The following is a 19,855-nucleotide window of genomic DNA, read 5'->3' on the forward strand; positions in this document are numbered from 1 at the left end:
CTGCAGTGGGCTACTACTGTTCAGGGTAGTCTGGCTCTCTGGTCTCAGCCCTGGCCATGAACACACAATAAACTCACGGGCACTAGAATAATTTATCTCTAGACCATTGCATCATCTATGGAGTTTTGGAGGCCCCTCAAGAATGGAGTTTAAAGAAGAAATGACCTGCCCTAGCCAGTTTGGCTCAGTGGATAGAGCATCGGCCTGCAGACTGAAAGGTCCCAAGTTCAATTCCAGTCAAGGGCACATGCCTGGGTTGCGGGCTCAATCCCCAGAAGAGGAAATGCAGGAGACAGTCAATCAATGATTCTCTCTCATCATTGATGTTTCTCTCTCTCCCTCTCCCTTCCTCTCTGAAATCAATAAAAATATATTTTTTTACAAAAGAAGAAATGTCCTGACCCAGGGAAGGTGCCCCTGCTCTCCCACCACCATCACTGTCTCATTATTTAACTCAGAATAAGTCTCCTGGACATCAGAATTGGTGGGGAGGGGTGAGGCATAGGATGCATTTGCTATCATGGGTTCCCACATCTCTTCCTCTTGATATCTAAATGGAAAGACTTGGACCTCTGTCACATTAAGTTATCCACATCAAAGCTTCCCATTCTTCCTGTGGTTGAGAATGAGTACATGTTTTTCCACAGTCTTCCAGGGACAATACAACTACCAAGGGCTTTAAGCTTCCACTATAACTAATTTTCTCTCTAGCAGAAATAAGACCCAGCAGGGTTTCTGATGCAACAGCTCTCCCTGGAGCCTCTGTCTCCAGATAATGACATCTATCTCTGCATAGACAAAGGCAGCACTGGTTAAGTCCATAAGGATAGAATCCAGGGAGGTTTGATTAGAGTCTCTCTGGGAATGAGGGTGGTTGACATGCTCATGGGGTGTTGAGAAAGGTCCCTCACTCTGCACACTGACCCTGGTGAGTGGGAGGGTGAGAACTTGAAATCTAGCTTGTGGGAATCTTGGGAGTCCAGGCATGATTTAGACATTAGACCTTAGTGGAAGGATTGCTGGTGCTGTTTTCCACAGACATGATGGGTTGGGTGTATACAGGTAGATAGAAAGATGAACTTTTGTCTACTTCTTTGATATTTGCCAACTTACAAATGGATGTCTTGTTATGCTGAATGCTTATTCTTTCCATACCTGTCTTCATTGCTATAAACCCAAGAAAGTCAGGCCTCTAGACAGCAGGAAGTGATCTATGTTGATATGTTGAAGGTCAACTCATGCTGACTTTCCATAAAAGCTGTTGGAAGCAGTTGAGCATTGGCACCTGACAAAAACAACGTATCTGGAATGGTTTGGGGTCTTCCCCAGCTCACCTTCTGAGGACAGGCCATTCTCCCCTCACTTCTACCCCCCAGAGGTGTTCTCAGTTCTGAACTCCTGGGCAGAAGAGCTGATCATTAACTTCAAGAAACATGCAACATTCAGAGTTAAGAATGTTCAGGATTTGGAATCAGATGGGGCTTTGAATTATAACCTGCCCTCTTAGTGGGTGTATGACTTTAGATTAGTCACATACCCTCTTCTCAGTCCATTTGTCAATAACATTAGTTACAACAACAAAAAAATTGTTTCCTTGCAGGATGTCTTCATTCCGCACAGTTTATTGAGCAAGCTCTGCTGTGGATTTCTGAGTGAGGATAATTGATGTGAGCATTAAATAGTCAATGAAAGTGTCCAGCAAATTGCTATTTGCTTAACTAGGTGATCAAGTGTCCAGATCATGCCTGCTCATAGTAGAGAGATGTAAAATTTTATTGTCTACAAGAAGGTGGGTAATGCTGGTGCCTTTCCCCTGGTCACGTAGCATCACCAGAGGGACCCCTAGACCCAAATTTTGACATCACTCAGGTTAATGGGGGAAGGAAGAGGTGAAACCACAACTTGAAAACTTGCTGAAGGGGCTCCTCGTCAACCCACATGAGAAGTCTTGATTCAAGAGTCACAGTGAGAGGATCCAGCCCAGATTAAAGTGAGTCATGGCTAGCTCTGACCAGCTCTGCCTGCCTGACTGACAGGGAAGGTTAGATGGCTGGAAATATTTTTCCCCCAAAAGGAGGGGAATAGTTTATTAAAAACTCAGGACACCAGGGGATCGCAGCCAGAATCTCTAGCCACAGGGGAACTGCTGGTGGGGAGATTACAAACACCCAGAGGCGTGCCTTTTTAAAAAGACAGATCAAGAGCAGTGAAACCACCTGAGCACCCTGGAATGAAAGGTGAGTTTGGGGGCATGCAGGACTGAATGTACACAGTGTGTGTGTGTGTGTGTGTGTGTGTGTGTGTGTGTGTGTGTGTGTGTGTGTAACAAATCCTGACATATCTCTTACAGCGTTTAAGGGGAGTGTGTTGAATGCCAAGGGAAAACAGGGACTTTGGAATCAGATCCCCCTCTTATTCAAATCTTGGCTCTGTTACTTCCTTGCTGGGTGATGCTGGAAAAGTCACTGCACTTCTCTGAATCTCTGACTTCTCATCCAAAAAAATACAGATAAATAATATATACAGGCAGTGTTTCTTTTTTATTGTGATAATAAAAATTTACCATCTTAATCACTTTTAAATGTACTGTTGATGCCATTGAGAGTATTCACATTATTATGCAAACACTAAAGGCCTGATGCACGAAATTCATGCAAGGGGGTTGGCCCTCGCTGTCCCGGCTGCCTCTCAGCCCCGCCCATTGGTCATTCTGGAAGGTCGTTCCACTGACTGGTCTAATTAGCATATTAACTCTTTATTATATAGGATGACCACCATCCACCTCCATGTTAAGCATGTGAAACACTCCATGCCTCTCACACAGCCAGCACTCCTTTGGCATCAGCTCCTTTCAGGGTGAGGATATATGAATGGACAGAGCGAGATCAGATTCATTTGGACATTTAAATAGCCCTTGATATGAGTCTTCTGTAAAAGCTATTTTACCAGCAGGGAGACTTAATGATTTGAAAATTTATTGGTTATAAGTTGGAAGAAAATTGTGAGGATTAGTTTGGGGTTTTTTTCCTATATGAAGACCATAGAAATAAGTGAGATATTCCTGGGGTTTTTGCTGGGTCTGAGTTTACTACAATTTTAGAATAAACATCAGAAGAGGAATTGCTGAGTAAAGTCTCTGCAGGTTACAGTTATCCTGTCTCTTTTTTTGAGGTTCTCAACTGGGGGGTGAGTCTAACCTCTCTGGGGGACATTTGACCAGATGTGGAGTAATTTTTGGTTTTCATGAGTAGGGATAGAGGAGAATGCAACTGGCATTAAGTGGGTTGAGGCAAAGGATGCTGCTGAACTTCATACAAGACAGTTCCTCATAACAAAAACTAATGCTAAGATGGAAAACCCCTGTTGTAAACTAATGGTGTTGGGGGTGAATGAACTTTTAGAGACTCTGCTAAAGGATCACAGAGGCCAGAGAAGGGGTATGTGGGTTTCTACCCAGGAAATACAAGGACATCATAGAACAATATGAAAGAGAATGATCTAGACTGGGTCAGGTTTGGCCATAGAGGAGGCCATATTTTTTTGTCTTTTTTAATTTAAATTCTTTATTGTTTAAAGTATTACATGAGCCTTCTTTCCCTCCTCCCCCACATTGACCTCTCCCTGGTCGCTCCCACCCCTCAGCACATGCCCTCACCCCCCTACTGTCTGTGTCCATTGGTTATGCTCATATGCATGCATACAAGTCCTTTGGTTGATCTCTTTTTTTAATTTTGTTTTATAGCTTAAAGTATTACAAAGAGTATTACATATGTCTCTTCCCCCCCCCCCTTGACATTCTCCGGGAGGAGGCCATAATATTGAACATAGTAATCTCCCATTATCCACGAGGGATATGTTCCTAGAACCCCCAGGGCATGCCTGAAACTGCAAATAGTGTCAAACCCTATACGTGTTATTTTCCTCCTATATGCACATACTTTCACTTAAAAGAAACACATTACAACTTCTCTTTGGCATATCCAAATTGCCAGCACCACTACTCTTGCACTTTGGGTCCATTATTAGGTAAAATAAGTGTTACTTGAACAAAAACACTGTGATACCATGTCAGTGGATCTGGTAACCAAGTCAGCTACCAAGGGATCAATAGTGGGTAGCACTACAGTGTGGATACACTGGACAAAGGGATGATTCATGTCCCAGGCTGGACGAAACAGGATGCCATGAGATTTAATCATGTTGCTCAGAATGATGTGCAATTTAAAACTTATTGTTTATTTATGAAAATTTTCATTTAATATTTTTGGGTCATGATTGACCGCAGGCAACTGAAGGTAAGGGTGTACTACTGTAATAACAATAGGAACCAACATTGATGAAAATGTCCTATGTGTCTGGCACTGTGCTAAGCACTGATCATCCAGCCAGCAATATTTAATGCTTTCTCCTCAAGAGAATTAGTAATAATTTTATAATTATACAATTTCTAAATATTATTTAATATATTTAATAATCATATGTATAATGATTTACTACTTATTAAGCACTTGACACATGACAGGCACTACTTAGCTCTTAACATTTATCCCTTCATTTAATCTTCACAACAATGCCTGTGACCCAAATTACTGCCACCCATCTTATCGATGAAGAAACTGAGGTTGAGTAGCTACCCAAGGTCATGTACAAAGTACTTAAGCTGGGACCCAAGCTCATTTTAATCTTACTCCTGGGTACACTCTCCTAACCATCAACCAGCCCATGTGCTACATTTCTTCTTTTTGGAACAATCTTCCCTCCTCCAGCTGCCTGGAAAACTCTTACTAGACCTTCAAAACATAGCTACACTGTTGCCTCCTCTGTGAAGCCTTTCCTGATTTGATCCCAGGCAGAGTTCCATCCCCTGGGTATCCAAGGCATTGTGCATGTGTCTCAATTACATTGCTGATCAGACTATTCTGAAGTGATGTGAACAATGCTCAGTTTCCCTCAAACTCTAAATTTTATAACCACAGGACTAAGTTATCTTACTCTCTTATGTCATTCACTGACTTTGGAAAACGCCAATAGGGCTGCTCATTCCATTTTTTATTGGATTTCACTGTTAGAAAGTTCTTGGTTAGGGTGAACCACACAGCTGGTCTCACTAACATCCACCTCCCAGTAGCAGGAAGCAGTTGGTTCTACCACATCCCCATCCTCTCACTGAAGCACTTCTGACACTGAGGGCATCTGTCATCTCTCCTAAGAGGCTTCCCTGACCATGGCCTTTGGTGTCCCCAGCCATTTCCTATAGAACATTCTACCCACTTCCCTTACTGTGCTTCCCTCTATCACTAGGTCTTGTCCATCTATCTTCTTGTTTGTCATTGGTACCCTGATGGAGACTATAGGATCCAGGAAAGTGGGGACCATGCCTGAGTGATTCACCTTTGAATGTCTTATGCCCAACTCAACATGTGACAAATTTTGTTGAATGCATGTGTGAATGGCAGGTTGGGGCTTGAATGTAACAGAAAAATCAGGTTGGTGTATAATTAAGCACTGCCTTGAAGGCCATCTGAGTGAGGATGGCAGCCTTAAGACAAAGAGCTTCAACAGAATCTACTTGCCTTTAAATGACCTGTCTTGCTGCCTCTTTACCTACCTGCACTTGGGAATAAACATTTCCCTGGTCCTGCAGTGTTCACTGTTGGAACTGTGTGTAGTGTATAGCATTCCAGGGCAATCTGGGTTTACCTGAGTGCTTGGAGGTTGCCAAGAGAATTAAGTATTCCTGATTTAGGTATGAGGCTCCTTGTCCATGACCATCTTTCTTATCCAGTTGACAATATTTATTAGAGACTCACAATCTCCCAGGCCTAGTGCCTTACTCTAGCCTTTGAAATTGAGTCAGGCTGCCCACATGTTGCTACTCTCACATCCAATGCAACGAAGTCACCAATAATATGTGAGCTCATTGACAACTGTCCCACCCACCTGACCTTAAGCCACTGGACCCCCAACATTCTGTCACCCAAGTGTCTCTGTGGCTCAAACTCCCTAGATTTACACCTTCAATTTGACCCCGGTACTGGCTCACAATACATTTCTCTTTGCTCTAGATTCTCATCTAGGTATTTGGGCCCAGGCCATCTCCCTGTTTTCTGGTTTGGATTGTTGCTTTAGCTCCATCATCCCCTATTTCACCTCCCAGCCTTTTCGGAATATCACCTCTGCTTTGGCTCCAGGACCACTGAGATGAGGAATGTTGAAATGTTCTACTGGGGCCATGTTACTGTCCTTGACTTGGACCTCAAAATCTGGACTAGAAGAGCTAATGGGAAGAAGCTCTTGATTGGCGTGTGGCCAAGTATCTTATTCAGAGATGTGAGTTACTGCTCTCTCATTCCATGGCTATGACAAATATCATTAATTGATTGTGCCTTTCCTCCCTACTGTTTCTAGCTGCAACCTCAAAACTCTTCTCAAGAAGACACACTAAGCATCCACTACCAATTGATGGCCATTGGCAGGTGGGATGAAACTTATTTGCCATCCCACTCAGCCTTCTTCCCATTGGTCTCCTGCTCTTCCTGCAGCAAGGTTCTATTATGTAAAAATGGGGGGTGTGAATCAGTCAGTGACCTCTGACTTCCTTCTGGTGGGCCTCTGCAGTCACTCAGGGTCATGTCCACTACTCTTCTCCGTGGTGGCTGCCATGTTTATCGTGGGCCTTCTGGGCAACACTGTTCTGCTCTTCCTGATCTGCATGGACCCCCGGCTCCACACACCCATGTACTTTCTGCTCAGTCAACTTTCCCTCTTTGATGTTGGTTTCCCCCTGGTCACCATCCCTAAGATGGCATCAGACTTCCTGCAGGTAGAAAGTTCCATCACCTTTGGGGGTTGTGCAGCTCAAATATTCTTCCTTACGCTTCTGGGTGTGGCTGAAGGCACGCTGTTGGCTCTCATGTCCTATGATCGCTATGTTGCTGTGTGCCACCCCCTGCGGTATCCTGTGCTTATGAAGCGCCAGGTGTGCCTGCTCATGGTGGGCTGCTCCTGGATGGCAGGTGTGCTCAACGCCTCCATTCAGACCTCCATTACTCTGCACTTTCCCTACTGTGCCTCCCACACCGTGGACCACTTCTTCTGTGAGGTGCCAGCCCTTCTACAGCTCTCCTGTGCAGACACCTCTGCCTATGAGTTGGCGCTGTCCATCTCAGGGGTGCTGATCCTTGTGCTTCCCCTTTCCCTCATCGCCATCTCCTATGGCCAAGTGTTGAGAGCCGTTCTACGCATGCGCTCAGAGGAGGCCCGACACAAGGCTTTCACCACCTGCTCCTCTCATATCACAGTCGTGGGGCTATTTTATGGCGCAGCAGTGTTCATGTACATGGTACCAGGGGCCTACCATAGCCCACAACAGGACAATGTGGCCTCCCTCTTCTACAGTGTTATCACCCCCATGCTTAACCCTCTCATCTACAGTCTGAGGAACCGGGAAGTCCGAATGGCTTTGGTCAAACTGATCAGCAGATCTGGGCTCAGGCCAAAGTGATGACCACACAGCGGGCTGCTGGTGTGATCTCAACTGTCTTCCATCCCATCCATCACCTCAAAGCACCCACTTGCGATGCAGCTGCTAAGACCGTATGTTAAAGGCTAAGTGTCCAGTTTCTTCTCATCCCATGACTAGCTGGGTTCATGTTTTCTCCCATGGGCTAGTGGAAATCAACAGTAGCAGCCCCGACCACTTTTAGTATATTCTTCCCCTAATTTTTGGTACTATATATATATGAATGCAAGGCCCTACTTTGTAAAGTTAAGATCTTCCTGCTAATGAATGTTTTCACCTTCCCAGACTGTCTTGATAAAACACAACAAACTGTGTGGTCTAAACAAGAGAAATTTTCTTTCTCACAGTTGTGGAGGCTGGGATGCCTAAGATCAAGGTACTGGCTTATTCTATTCCTGGTGAGGGCTCTCTTCCTGGCTTGAAGACAGCTGCCTTGCATTGTGTCCTCAAGTGGCAGGGAGAGTGCTCTGATGTCTCTTCCTCTTCTTATAAGTGTATTGGGCCTATGTGATTGGGGCCCTGCCATTATGATCTCATTTAACCTTTATCACCTCCGCACAGGCCTTATCTCAAATACATTCACATTCGTGGTTAGGGTTTCAATATATGAATGTGGGTGTGACACAAATATTCAGTCCCTAACAGTGAATTAATAATTATTATTAATAACAGTAATTATTAGTTATAATTAAGATATTTTTATAAATAATATATATTATAATAATTATAAATATTAGTTATAAGGGAATATTGGTAAATATAATTAACATTTGTTGACTATTTGATTTGACGGTTGTTTGTCATTTTATCCTCTCAGCAGCTTTGTGATGGAGGAACTGTGATATTTTATGTGTATGGGGGGAAAAATGAGTCTTTAAAGAGAAAGAGTAACTCACCAATGGTTGCACATGGGGAAGTGGCAGAACTGGTAGCTGAACCCAGGGTTTTCTATTGGTAAAGACAGTTCTTTAAACAACTGTCCTTTATTCACTGTTGAGCAGATGATGACTGCAGTGGGTTGTTTGCATGTGTTGGCTATTTAGACCAAGAAACATCAGTGACCATCAAATTCTGGATAATGTAGCCCTAGCTGGTTTGGCACAGTGGATAGAGCATCAGCCTGTGGACTCAGGTTCAATTCCAGTCTGGGTTGCGGGCTCCATCCCTAGTAGGAGGCGTGCAAGAGGTGGCCGATCACCGATAGATGATTCTCTCTCATCATTAATGTTTCTATTTCTCTCTCCCTCTTCCTTCCTCTCTAAAATCAATAAAAATATATAAAAATATATATTTTTTAAAAATTCAGGGTAATGTAAATGGTAATGGGGTCAAACTCCATGGTATATTAAAAAAATGTTAAAATTGGGAGAGATATTAGATATCTATTCTCTATCAAGGAGTGACTATTAAGACTTTTTATTTTAATCATTTCATTTTTCACTGAGGAATAATTGGGAATAATTGACGAACATAATTATATATATTAAAATTATATAATGTGACAATTTGATATACATCTACATGTGAATCAAGGTAATTAACACATCTATTATTTCACATAGTTAATTCTTTTTTTTTTTTGTAGTGAGAATGCCTAAGATCTACTGTCAGCAAATTTCAAGTATACAATAACATTATTAACTACAGTCACCATGCTGTATATGAGAGCCTCAGAACTTTTTTCTTCAACTAAAAATTTGTACCCTTTGACCTACATTACCCCATTTCTCCCATCGGAGCAACCACCATTCTATTCTTTATTTCTATAAAATCAGCTTTTGTTTCCCCTTAAGATTCCACATGTAAGTGATACCATACAATATTTGTCCTCTGTCTGGCTCATTTCACTTAGCATAATGCTCTCTAGATTCATTCATGTTATCATAAATGGCAGGATTTTCTTCATTTTATGGCTAATATTCTAATATACACATATACACAAATATACCACATTTTCTTCATTCATTCACCCACAGGCCATCTAGGTTGTTTCCTAGTTATTGTGAATAATGCTGCAATAAACACGGATGTGCAGATATCTCATCAAGATACTAATTTCACTTGTCAAGGCCTATTGAATGATTTGGGGAGGCAGGGAGATTACAAATTCGATTCCCGGTCAAGGCACATGCCCAAGTAATGGGCTCAATCCCCAGAGGGGGGCATGCAGGAGGTAGCCAATTGATGTTTCTCTAGCATTGGTGTTTCTATCTCTCCCTCTCCGTTCCTCTCTGTGAAATCAATTTTATCAAATCACATGACTATACTCTAACCTAAAATTGACATATATCAAATTTATTACAACTATTTATTAATATGAAAAATAGGGGGGGAAGGCTCCGATTCTCATCACCTCTAAAAAAGAACTTTGTCAGAGAAAAAGACACAATATGTGGACAAAAAGGGGCCACATATTAAACCTGAAAGGCTTAGGGGAAGCCTGCATGATGGCCTTACAAACTCAGAAACTGAAAGTAACCACATAGGATGGTCTGAAATTAAAACTTTCTAATTTGCCCGACCAGCATGGCTCAGTGGTTGAGCGGTGACCTATGAACCAGGAGGTCACAGTTTATTTTCCGATCAGGGCACATGCCTGGGTTGCAGGCCCAATCCCCAGTGGGGGATGTGCAGGAAGCAGCCAATCAATGATTCTCTTTCATCATTGATGTTTCTATCCCTCTTGCCCTCTCCCTACCTCTCTGAAATCAACAAAAACATATTTAAAAATAAACAAACAAAAAACCTTTCTAACTTAAAGCAGTAAGTACATGGTAGGTAGTCATGTTCTAGGCCAGTGTTTTTTCCTAACAAAGGCCAATCTTTATCTTAACTGGAACTGTCATTGTCTTTTTGCATCTATCAGACCTGATAACAGTACTTTTGGAATCAAAGTCATTTTCTTTTTTTCTGAACCCCTCAAAGCACAACAGCTGAACCAGACCAGAGACCACAAATCCTCTCACTGTTATTATCATGTTAATTAACTGTTTACTATCCTATACCCACCTATGTAAAAGAAATATGCATCTTTTTATCTCATCCCACTGGCCACTAGGAAAATCCAAATACCAAACTGTCCTTTTCAATGGGCCCTCAACATAGAATAAAACATTTTAAATAAATTTAACCTAACTATATCTAAAAAAATACACTTCAATTCACCCATGGATCTAACAGACTTCAAAATCAAGAGAAAATATTTTTAAAATATATTTATTTAGCCTTGGCCGGTGGCTAGGTTGGCTGGAGCATTGTACTGTACACCAAAAGGATGCAGGTTTCATTCCTGGTCAGGGCACATACCTAGGTTGTGGGTTTGATCCCCTATCAGGTTGCATATGGGAGGCAACCAATTGGTGTTTCTCACATTGATGTTTCTATCTCCCTTTCTGTCTCTAAAAATCAATAAAAACATTCTCAGATGTGGATTGCAATAAATAAATAGCCAATGCTCTAAAAAAAGAATTATCAAATTTATTGGGGGCATTAATAAAATTATACAGCTTTGAAATACACATTTCTACAATATATCATCTGTATATTGTATTTTGTGTTTACCACTGCAAGTCAAGTCTCCTATCACCACTTATCCCTCATTTACCCTCTTCTACCTCTGTCATCCCCCTTCCTTCTGGCAATCACCACACTGTTTTCTGTGTTCATGAGTCTTTTTTTTCTTTGCTTACTCCCTTCACCCTTCTCACCCTGCCCTCAACAACTTCGTCTCCAACACCCATCACTGTGCTCTCTATACCCATGAGTCTGTCTCCATCCACTTTGTTAGTTTATATTGTTCATTAGATTCCACATATAAGTGAAATCATATGATATTTGTCTTTCTCTGACTGGCTTATTTCACTTATAATACTCTCAAGGTCCATCCATGCTGTCACAAAGAATAAGATTGCCTTCTTTTTTATGGCTGAGTAATATTCCATTGTATAAATGTACCACAGCTTTTTTAAAATTGAATTTATTGGGATGAGAGTGGTTAACAAAATTATATAGGTTTCAGGTACACTATTCTACATATATTATCTACATATTGAATTGTGTGCTTACCACTCCTACAAAATATTTTTTATTTAAAAGTTTAAATTAAGATATTTTTTAAAAACATTATATCATTCAATCTTATGTATTATTGTTTTTAAAAAAACTCATTATCTCATGTGATACATTTCTGAAAGTAATTAGTAGAAATCCAGTCTAACGACACACTATAAAAAGAGGTTCAATAAACATAATATATTTGCATCATTATTTATAACTTATGTTGAAAGTTTTCTGGCACATTACACATAAACTAGTGGCCCAGTGCACAAAATCCATGCACATTAAAGGGGAATTAATTAGAGGAAATATTTTAATATTGCTATTTGCCCTTTCTCTATAATACAAGTGTCAGAGATGAAAGAAAATTAGTAAAATGTATATGAAAATCTCCCTCCTGTCAGAGTCTGGAGCGCACCGCAGGACCCAGAGTCAAGTCCCTGCCCACCCGCACATGCCCTGAAATTGCGCGAGACCCAAACCTGGATGGCCCCACCCCCATCAAGCCCAGCCAGGCGGGGGTCGCAGCCTCAGGTCCTCTGGCCTGGCACTGGGCTGGGGGGCACAGCCTCAGGTCCCCCGTCAAGCCCCACCGGGCAGGGGGCGCAGCCTCAGATTCCCCCAGCATGATGGCGTGACGACCATTTCCATATTAGCTCTTTATTATATAGGATTAATTTGTATCAAGCTTTCTCATGTTAGCATGTTTATTTTTGTGTGGGAGTTTTCACATGTAAGAATGTGGACAAATTCAAGTCTTTCCCATACTGTATACATTCAAGAATATTAATCTAGTGAGTCCTATCATGCTTTTGATAGAATCTATTATAACTGAAGCGTTTCCCAAATTCTGCACATTTCTATAATTTTTCTTCAGTGTGCACTGTCATGTGTCCTCAAAAGGTTGTGTGATCTCAATAAAGGCTTTCTACCTTTCTTATATTCACAGGGTTTCTCTCTAGTATGAGCTCTTTCAGGTCTTCGTAACAAACTGGGATCTCTTTAGACTTTTCCACACTGTTTTCATTCACAGGGTCTCTCCCCAGTACGAGCTCTTTGGTGTCTTCGTAAGGAACTGGGATCTGTGTGGGCTTTATCGCATTGCATATATTCACAGGGTTTCTCTCCAGTACGAGTCCTTTTGTGTCTGGATAAGAAACTTTGATATCTGTAGGCTATGCCACACTCTTTATATTCAAAGCATTTCTTTCCAGGGAGAGTTGTCTCCTGTCTTCAGATATAACCGAGACACCTCAATGCTTCACTACGTATTTTACATTAATGGGCTTCCCTGTGGTTGAATGCTTCCATGAGATTTTTGGGAACAGTGCTATCTATAGACTGCCACACTGTTTACATTCATAGGGTTTCTCTCCAGTGCGAGCACTTTCCTGGGCTTTTAAGGAACGGTGATGCTTGTTGGCTTTACTGCATTTTTACATTCATAGAGTTTCTCTCCAGCATGTACTTTTTTGTGTTTTGGAAGTGAACTGGAATAAGTGAATGCTTTGCTACATATTTTACATTTATAGGGTTTCTCTCCAGTGTGAGTTCTTCCATGTATTCGAAGATCACCGAGATACCTAAATGCTATGCTACATATTTTACATTCATAGGGTTTCTCTCCAGTGTGACTTCTCTCATGTCTTCGAAGTTCACTCGGATACCAAAATGCTGTGCTACAAATTTTACATTTATGTGATTTCTCTGCAGTGTGAGAATTTTTGTGTCTCTTTAAGGACCTGTAAGATATGTAGGCTTTACCACATTTCTTACATTCATAGGGCTTCTCTCCAGTATGAACTCTTTCATGTATCTGAAAAGACCAGTGGTCTCTGTAGACTTTAGCACATATTTTACATTCATAAGGTTTCTCTCCAGTGTGAGCTCTTCCATGTCTTCGAAGATTACTGAGATAACTAAATGCTATACTGCATATTTTACATTCGTAGGGTTTCTCTCCAGTGTGAGTTCTTCTGTGTACTTTAACATTTCTGGAAGACCTGAAGACTTTACCACATATTTTACATTCATAAGGATTTCCTCCATGGTGGGTTCTTTCATGTTTTTCCAACCAGTTTAGATAACTAAAGGCTTTATCACATTCTTTACATTTATATGGCTTCTTTGCATCTTTCTGAAATTCATATGTTTTTTGTCCAGTGTGACATCTGTAGTGCTTGCTAAGCAATGACTGAAATACAAAGACCTTTCCACATACTCTGCATTCGTGTTGTTTCACTCTGGTGGTTTTTTTGTTCAGACAGAGATTTGAAATAAGGCTGAAGTTTTCTCCATATTGACTAACCTCTTTACTTTCACAGAGTTTCTCTACCATTGGATTTCTGTAAAAAATGAGAAGCACATTATTAATGATTTCTTTACTCATAATATTTATTATGATTTATAGGTAAAGCATAGGTATTCTGCCTTGTCTGAAAATAAATTATGTAATACTCTCCAAGAAAATTTCACCTTTGCAATCATCAAACTGTGATATTCATATATAGAATTTATTAATATTGTTTTTAAGTGAATATTTTGCAAATACTGAGCATGTATATTACATCGAAGAGACTATTTTTAAAATTTTTTCTAAGAAGAAATACATATGAAGCAAGGTTTATTTGTTTTGTTTGCTATTTTTAAAATTTCATAACACACTAGAGTTCTCCCATAAGACACTGCTTTCTATCGTGTGTCTCACCTTAATTTTCTCCTCTGGTTTTTGTACTGATCTTCAATGTCATGTTCTTCCCATCTTTTACCTAAAATGCAGACCCAGAAAAATGTTTCCAAAGAACTAAAATGATTTTTAAAAATTATTACATTCTAGATCCATGATGAGCTATGCTCACGCCTAGATTATTTACTACCATCATCCATCTCTACATTACAGATCTTATAACAATACTGGTGAGCAAGGAACACTTGTTCTCTAATTGACAAATGAAGGAATTTCATCATTCTTACCTATGGAGTCCAGGTTCCTGAAGGTTTCCCTCATCACATCTCTGTAGAGTTTCTTCTGTGAAGGATCCAGTAAGGCCCACTCCTCCAGAGTGAACTTCACAGCCACATCCTCAAAGGCCACGGAGTCCTAAAACACCCCAAATACAGGTAGAGTAGGATATGTGAAACTGATAGCACTGGACATCTAGATTCCATTTATAGGAAGGTAACGTATGATTCTCTCATCTACAAACATCTCACCTATGACTTGATCATCAGAAATGTATTCTCTGTTCATACCACCTTGAACACCTGGAAATTACTTACACATTCTTTTTCTTTTTTTCTTTTTCTTTTTTTCTTTTTTTTCCTTTAGGGTGAAAGCTCTAAACCAAAAAGTTGATTCAGTACATCCACCTGCATGGGCCCAGGTGGAAGGCTCCCAAGCCCAGGTCCTGAGATATAGGAAAGGCGAGTGTACTTACACATTCTTACTGTAGTTACAATGCATCTTATTTTTCTGTAACAACAGGGTCTTGACCATGTTGGGTAATAACAGGAATGCCATACAGATAAAATATATATTATCATTTTAAGAATTAAAATTTGCAAAAATAATTATTTCATCTGTTTCATTATTACCCACTGTTCACAGCAATCCACAAAGCAGAGGGTTAAATCTGCATGGAGTTTTAATTAATAAAACACAGTGAAAAACTGAAAGCTTTTCCTCCTGCTCCCATCACCAAACATGAGAAGAGGCCTGTGAAAATTACTTCCAAAAAAGCACGCTGACCATGTCGTTCTCCAGTCCTTTACCCTAATCAGGGGCAGCTGGCTCAGTGTAAATATGCTTGTGAAGAAGCATTGTTGTAACTTGTATAGTATTTATCACAGACTCAGTGCTTCCTTCTCTCTATTCAGTTTAATGGGGCTGGAGAGTTATTTGGAACTTAAAGGTCAGACACAAGAAGGAGGCCTAACAAGTTACTCCATAAATCTCTGTACATGTGTGCTCAGGGTTGCTTCCAACCAAGTTTTAATTGGCCGGGCGAGCTCTTCCCAGTCAAACCCTAACGGGGCACCCTGGGCCTCACTGCCCTTGAGGAACAGGTTCAGAGCTGCAGATTCAAGGGAGTTCATTGAGGTCCATATGGTCTGATGGTGAATTTGGCCATGATTACAGAACAAATCAAAGCTTCAACACTACTTCCTTCTAAAAGAACACATGATTTCTGTTCTCCAATTTCAGGAGGAAAATCTTCCTGACAAGTCACTCTAGAGCAGTGGTTCTCAACCTTCCTAATGCTGCAACCCTTTAATACAGTTCCTCATGTTGTGGTGACCCCCAATTTCATTGTTACAAATTGAACATAATTAAAGCATAGTGATTAATCACAAAAACAATATGTAATTATATATGTGTTTTCTGATGGTCATAGGTGACCCCTGTGAAAGGGTCGTTCGACCCCCAAAGGGGTCACAACCCACAGGTTGAGAACCGCTGCTCTCTTAGAGGCTGTTCTACCACCTTCTGGTGTGACATTTACGGAACTTCAGAGATGCCAGTCTCAATCTCATCAAAAAGAAAAAAACACAACACGTGAAATAAACGACTCTTCTTAGACTCAGCAGACCTGTGAGGTTACAGGGAAAATGATATCTCCAGTGTCAGGAAAGGGAATGGATGGTATCTTGAAATACACCCCAAATATCCTGTTCTTAACAAGGCCTGAACTAAAAAAATCCATTTCACAGGATTCTAATGCAAAGACAATGGAAAACAAAAATGACAGAACACAATATCCATAAAAATTAAAACAACCTTCCTTAACATGAGGATTAAAATACCTGAAAAAAGGAAAGACTGGGGGAAAAAAAAAAAAACAATTGAAGTAATAATCACAAAACTTTTCTAAAATTAATGACAGCCGAAACCGGTTTGGCTCGGTGGATGGAGCGTCTGCCTGCGGACTGAAGGGTCCCAGGTTCGATTCCGGTCAAGGGCATGTACCTGAGTTGCGCGCACTTCCCCAGTGGGGGATGTGCGGGAGGCAGCTGATCGATGTTTCTCTCTCATCGATGTTTCTAACTCTCTATCTCTCTCCCTTCCTCTCTGTAAAAAAATCAATAAAATATATTTTTTAAAAAATTAAATTAAATTAAATTAAATTAATGACAGATGACACACTGTAGATCCAGAAAGCTCTAAATCACGAAACATGAAAAATACCAAAAATGCGGGAAACCATAAAAATACTAGAGGAATCCAAAGGCAACAAAATCTCAGACATATGCTGAGGGCAATTTCTTCACCGATACAGCTCCCAGGGCATTGGAAACTAAAGAGAAAATAAACAAATGGGACTACATCAGCGATTCTCAACCTGTGGGTCGCGACCCCTTTGGGGGTCAAATGACCCTTTCACAGGGGTCACCTATGACCATCAGAAAACACATATATAATTACATATTGTTTTTGTGATTAATCACTATGCTTTAATTATGTTCAATTTGTAACAATGAAATTGGGGGTCACCACAACATAAGGAACTGTATTAAAGGGTCGTGGCATTAGGAAGGTTGAGAACCACTGGACTACATCAAAATAAATAGCTTCTGCACAGCAACAAAACAACAAGAAAGCCCACTGCATGGGAGAACATATTTGCCAAGTTATCACTTATAAGGGTTTAATCTCCAACATTTATAGGGAACTCATACAACTTAACAAAAGGAAGATAAACAATCCAATAAAAAAATGGGCAAAGGATCTAAATAGACACTTTTCAAAAGAGAACATCAGAAAGCCAAGAGACATATGAAAACATGCTCAAAGTCACTAATCATCCAAGAAATGCAAATCAAAACAACAATGAGGTACCATCTCACACCTGTCAGAATGGCTATCATCAACAAATCAACAAACGACAAGTGCTGGAGAGGATTCGGAGAAAAGGGAACAGTGCACTGCTGGTGGGAATGCATACTGGTGCAGCCACTATGGAAGACAGTATGGAGTTTCCTCAAAAAGTTAAAAATGGAACTCCCATTTGACCCAGTGATCCCACTTCTAGGAATATATCCCAAGAAACCAGAAACACCAATCAGAAAGGATATATGCATCCCTATGTTCATAGCAACACAATTTACCATAGCTAAGATTTGGAAACAGCCTAAGTGCCCATCAACAGATGAATGGATTAGAAAACGGTGGTACATCTACACGATGGAATACTATGCTGCTATAAAAAAGAAGGAATTCTTACCATTTGCAACAGCATGGATAGAACTGGAGAGCATTATGCTAAGTGAAATAAGCCAGTCAATGAAAGAAAAATACCACATGATCTCACTCATTTATGGATAATAAAGACCATTATAAACTGATGAACAAAAATAGATACAGAGGCAGAGCAGCATTGAACAGACTGTCAAACTACAGCGGGAAGACCAGGGAGGGTAGGAGGGCTTGGGAGGGGCGGGGGGGGGGGGGGCGGTAAGAGATCAACCAAAGGACTTGTATGAATGCATATAAGCATAACCAATGGACACAAGACATTGGGGTTAGGGGAGGCCGGGGGAAGGTCAAGGGGTAAAAAAAGGAGATATATGTACTACTCTTTGTAATATTTTAAGCAATAAAACAAAATTTAAAAAAATACCAAAAATGCATGCAAAAGTGTATTGTTTTCAAATTAGACAAACATCAAAGAAAAAGAGAACATATTGAAAGAGGCCAGAGGGTAAAACACACCTTAGGTAAAGAAAAACAAAGATAAATTAAATTCAACTTGTTTTCAGAAACTATGCACGAAAGACCAGATTGTAGTAAAATATCAAAAATTTTTAAATAAAAAAATAACATCTGTAGAATTTTGTATCAAGGAAAATAATCTTTCATAAAAAAATAAATAAGGACTTTCTAAGACAAAAATTGAGGGAATTTGCCCTAGCCAGTTTGGCTCAGTGGATAGAGTGTCAGCCTGAAGACCCAAGGGTCCTGGGTTTTATTCCGGTAAAGCACACGTACCTAAGTCGCCAGTTCCTCCCCAGCCCGGGCCCTGGTCGGGGTTTGTGCAGTAGGTAACCAACTGATGTGTTTCTCTCACGTCGATATTTCTCTCTGTCTTTCCCTCTTTCTTCCACTCTCTCTAAAAAATCAATGGAAAACATCCTCGGGTGAAGATTAAAAAACACAAAAATTGAGGGAATTTGTCATTAGTACAGCTACTTTAAATTAAATGTTCAAAAGTTCATCAGAAAGAATATAAGTAATGAAGATGTAGGGTTAGAAAAGGAAGAAATTAAGGTAATTTTTTTCTTGTCATATAACACATGATGCTTTGTTTAAAAAATATTAGCAATAATGTGTTTGGTATTATAAGCTTATGGGTAATGAAAATAAATGACAATGTGACAGGGGACACTGACGAGAGAACTGGGAATACTGTGGTAGGAGATACTTGCACAAGCAGTGAAGTGGTACAGTGTGATTCGACAGGTATAGGTTAGTTGCAAATATGTACTCAAAACTCAAGGGAAACCACTAAAAGAGTTCCTTTTTGTTAAATATGTGACTGATATGCTGAGAGAGGGGGGAAAAAAACAATTAAGTAAAATCCTCAATTAAAGCCAAAGAAGGTAGAAAAACGTTGAAAACAAAAGGTAACAAAGAACAAAAGCAACAAATAGAAAACAGTAGAAGATCTGGTAAATATTAATCCAAATGCACCAGTAGCCACTTTTAATCACCAATGGTCTCAATACAATTGAACAATATCAGATTTTAAACTACACTGTCATGTTGTCTATAAGAAACACACTTAATAAGAAGACACAGATGGATGAAAGGTAAAGGAAGAGAGAAAATGCCAACAGAAATCAATGGACAGATATATGAATTATAGATAATAAAGATTTCAAACCAAGGAAAACTCAGAGATGAAGAGGAACATTAAATAATGTCTCCAAGAAGGCAAAGCAATCTTTTAGGTTTGTATGCATAACAACACAAGTCAAACTACATACATAAGGTAAGAGCTGATAGAATGTGGACAAATACATGAGTCCACAACTGTGGCTGGAGCATTCAACAACCCCTTATCATCCTATATAATAAAGAGCTAATATGCAAATTGTCATCACACCATCACACCTTGATGGCTCAGACACTCAACATTGGGGAGAGAGGAATGGGGACCAGCCAGGCTGCGACCCCGGTGAGGGACAAGCCGCCCACCCCGCCTGGGTGCCAGCAGCTGCACCTTCGCCTGCAGCCCGGGAGAGGGACAAGCCACCTGCCCCATGGTCCCGGGAGCCAGC

At 40.4% G+C, this 19,855-nt stretch overlaps 2 protein-coding genes across 3 annotated transcripts in view; one reads left to right on the forward strand and one right to left on the reverse strand.

Annotated features, from left to right (window-relative positions):
* The first annotated feature begins 6,562 nt into the window (after positions 1-6,562).
* On the forward strand, positions 6,563-7,504 carry LOC132234521 (olfactory receptor 2Z1-like). Its single transcript, XM_059695473.1, has one exon. The coding sequence runs from the start codon at positions 6,563-6,565 to the stop codon at positions 7,502-7,504; it is 942 nt and encodes a 313-aa protein (XP_059551456.1).
* Positions 7,505-8,982: 1,478 nt separating this feature from the next.
* LOC132234988 (zinc finger protein 791-like) overlaps positions 8,983-19,855 on the reverse strand; it is a 108,430-nt gene continuing 97,557 nt past the window's right edge. The window contains exons 2-4 of one of the 2 annotated variants that reach the window (XM_059696665.1): positions 14,552-14,678; positions 14,286-14,346; positions 8,983-13,923 (exon numbers count right to left, since the gene is read on the reverse strand). In XM_059696665.1, the coding sequence (XP_059552648.1) occupies positions 12,978-13,923; positions 14,286-14,346; positions 14,552-14,678 (1,134 nt within the window). In that variant the 3' untranslated portion in view covers positions 8,983-12,977. Of the gene's footprint in view, positions 13,924-14,285; positions 14,347-14,551; positions 14,679-19,855 lie in introns of those variants that run through there. The other variant, XM_059696666.1, reaches the window with a different exon arrangement.

The sequence above is a fragment of the Myotis daubentonii genome, chromosome 5 (genome assembly GCF_963259705.1).
Source record: "Myotis daubentonii chromosome 5, mMyoDau2.1, whole genome shotgun sequence".
Taxonomy (NCBI): Eukaryota; Metazoa; Chordata; class Mammalia; order Chiroptera; family Vespertilionidae; genus Myotis; species Myotis daubentonii.

Excerpts from the sequence above, each read along its gene's own strand:
- LOC132234521 (XM_059695473.1), top strand. The coding sequence starts at position 6,563 with ATGGGGGGTGTGAATCAGTCAGTGACCTCTGACTTCCTTCTGGTGGGC.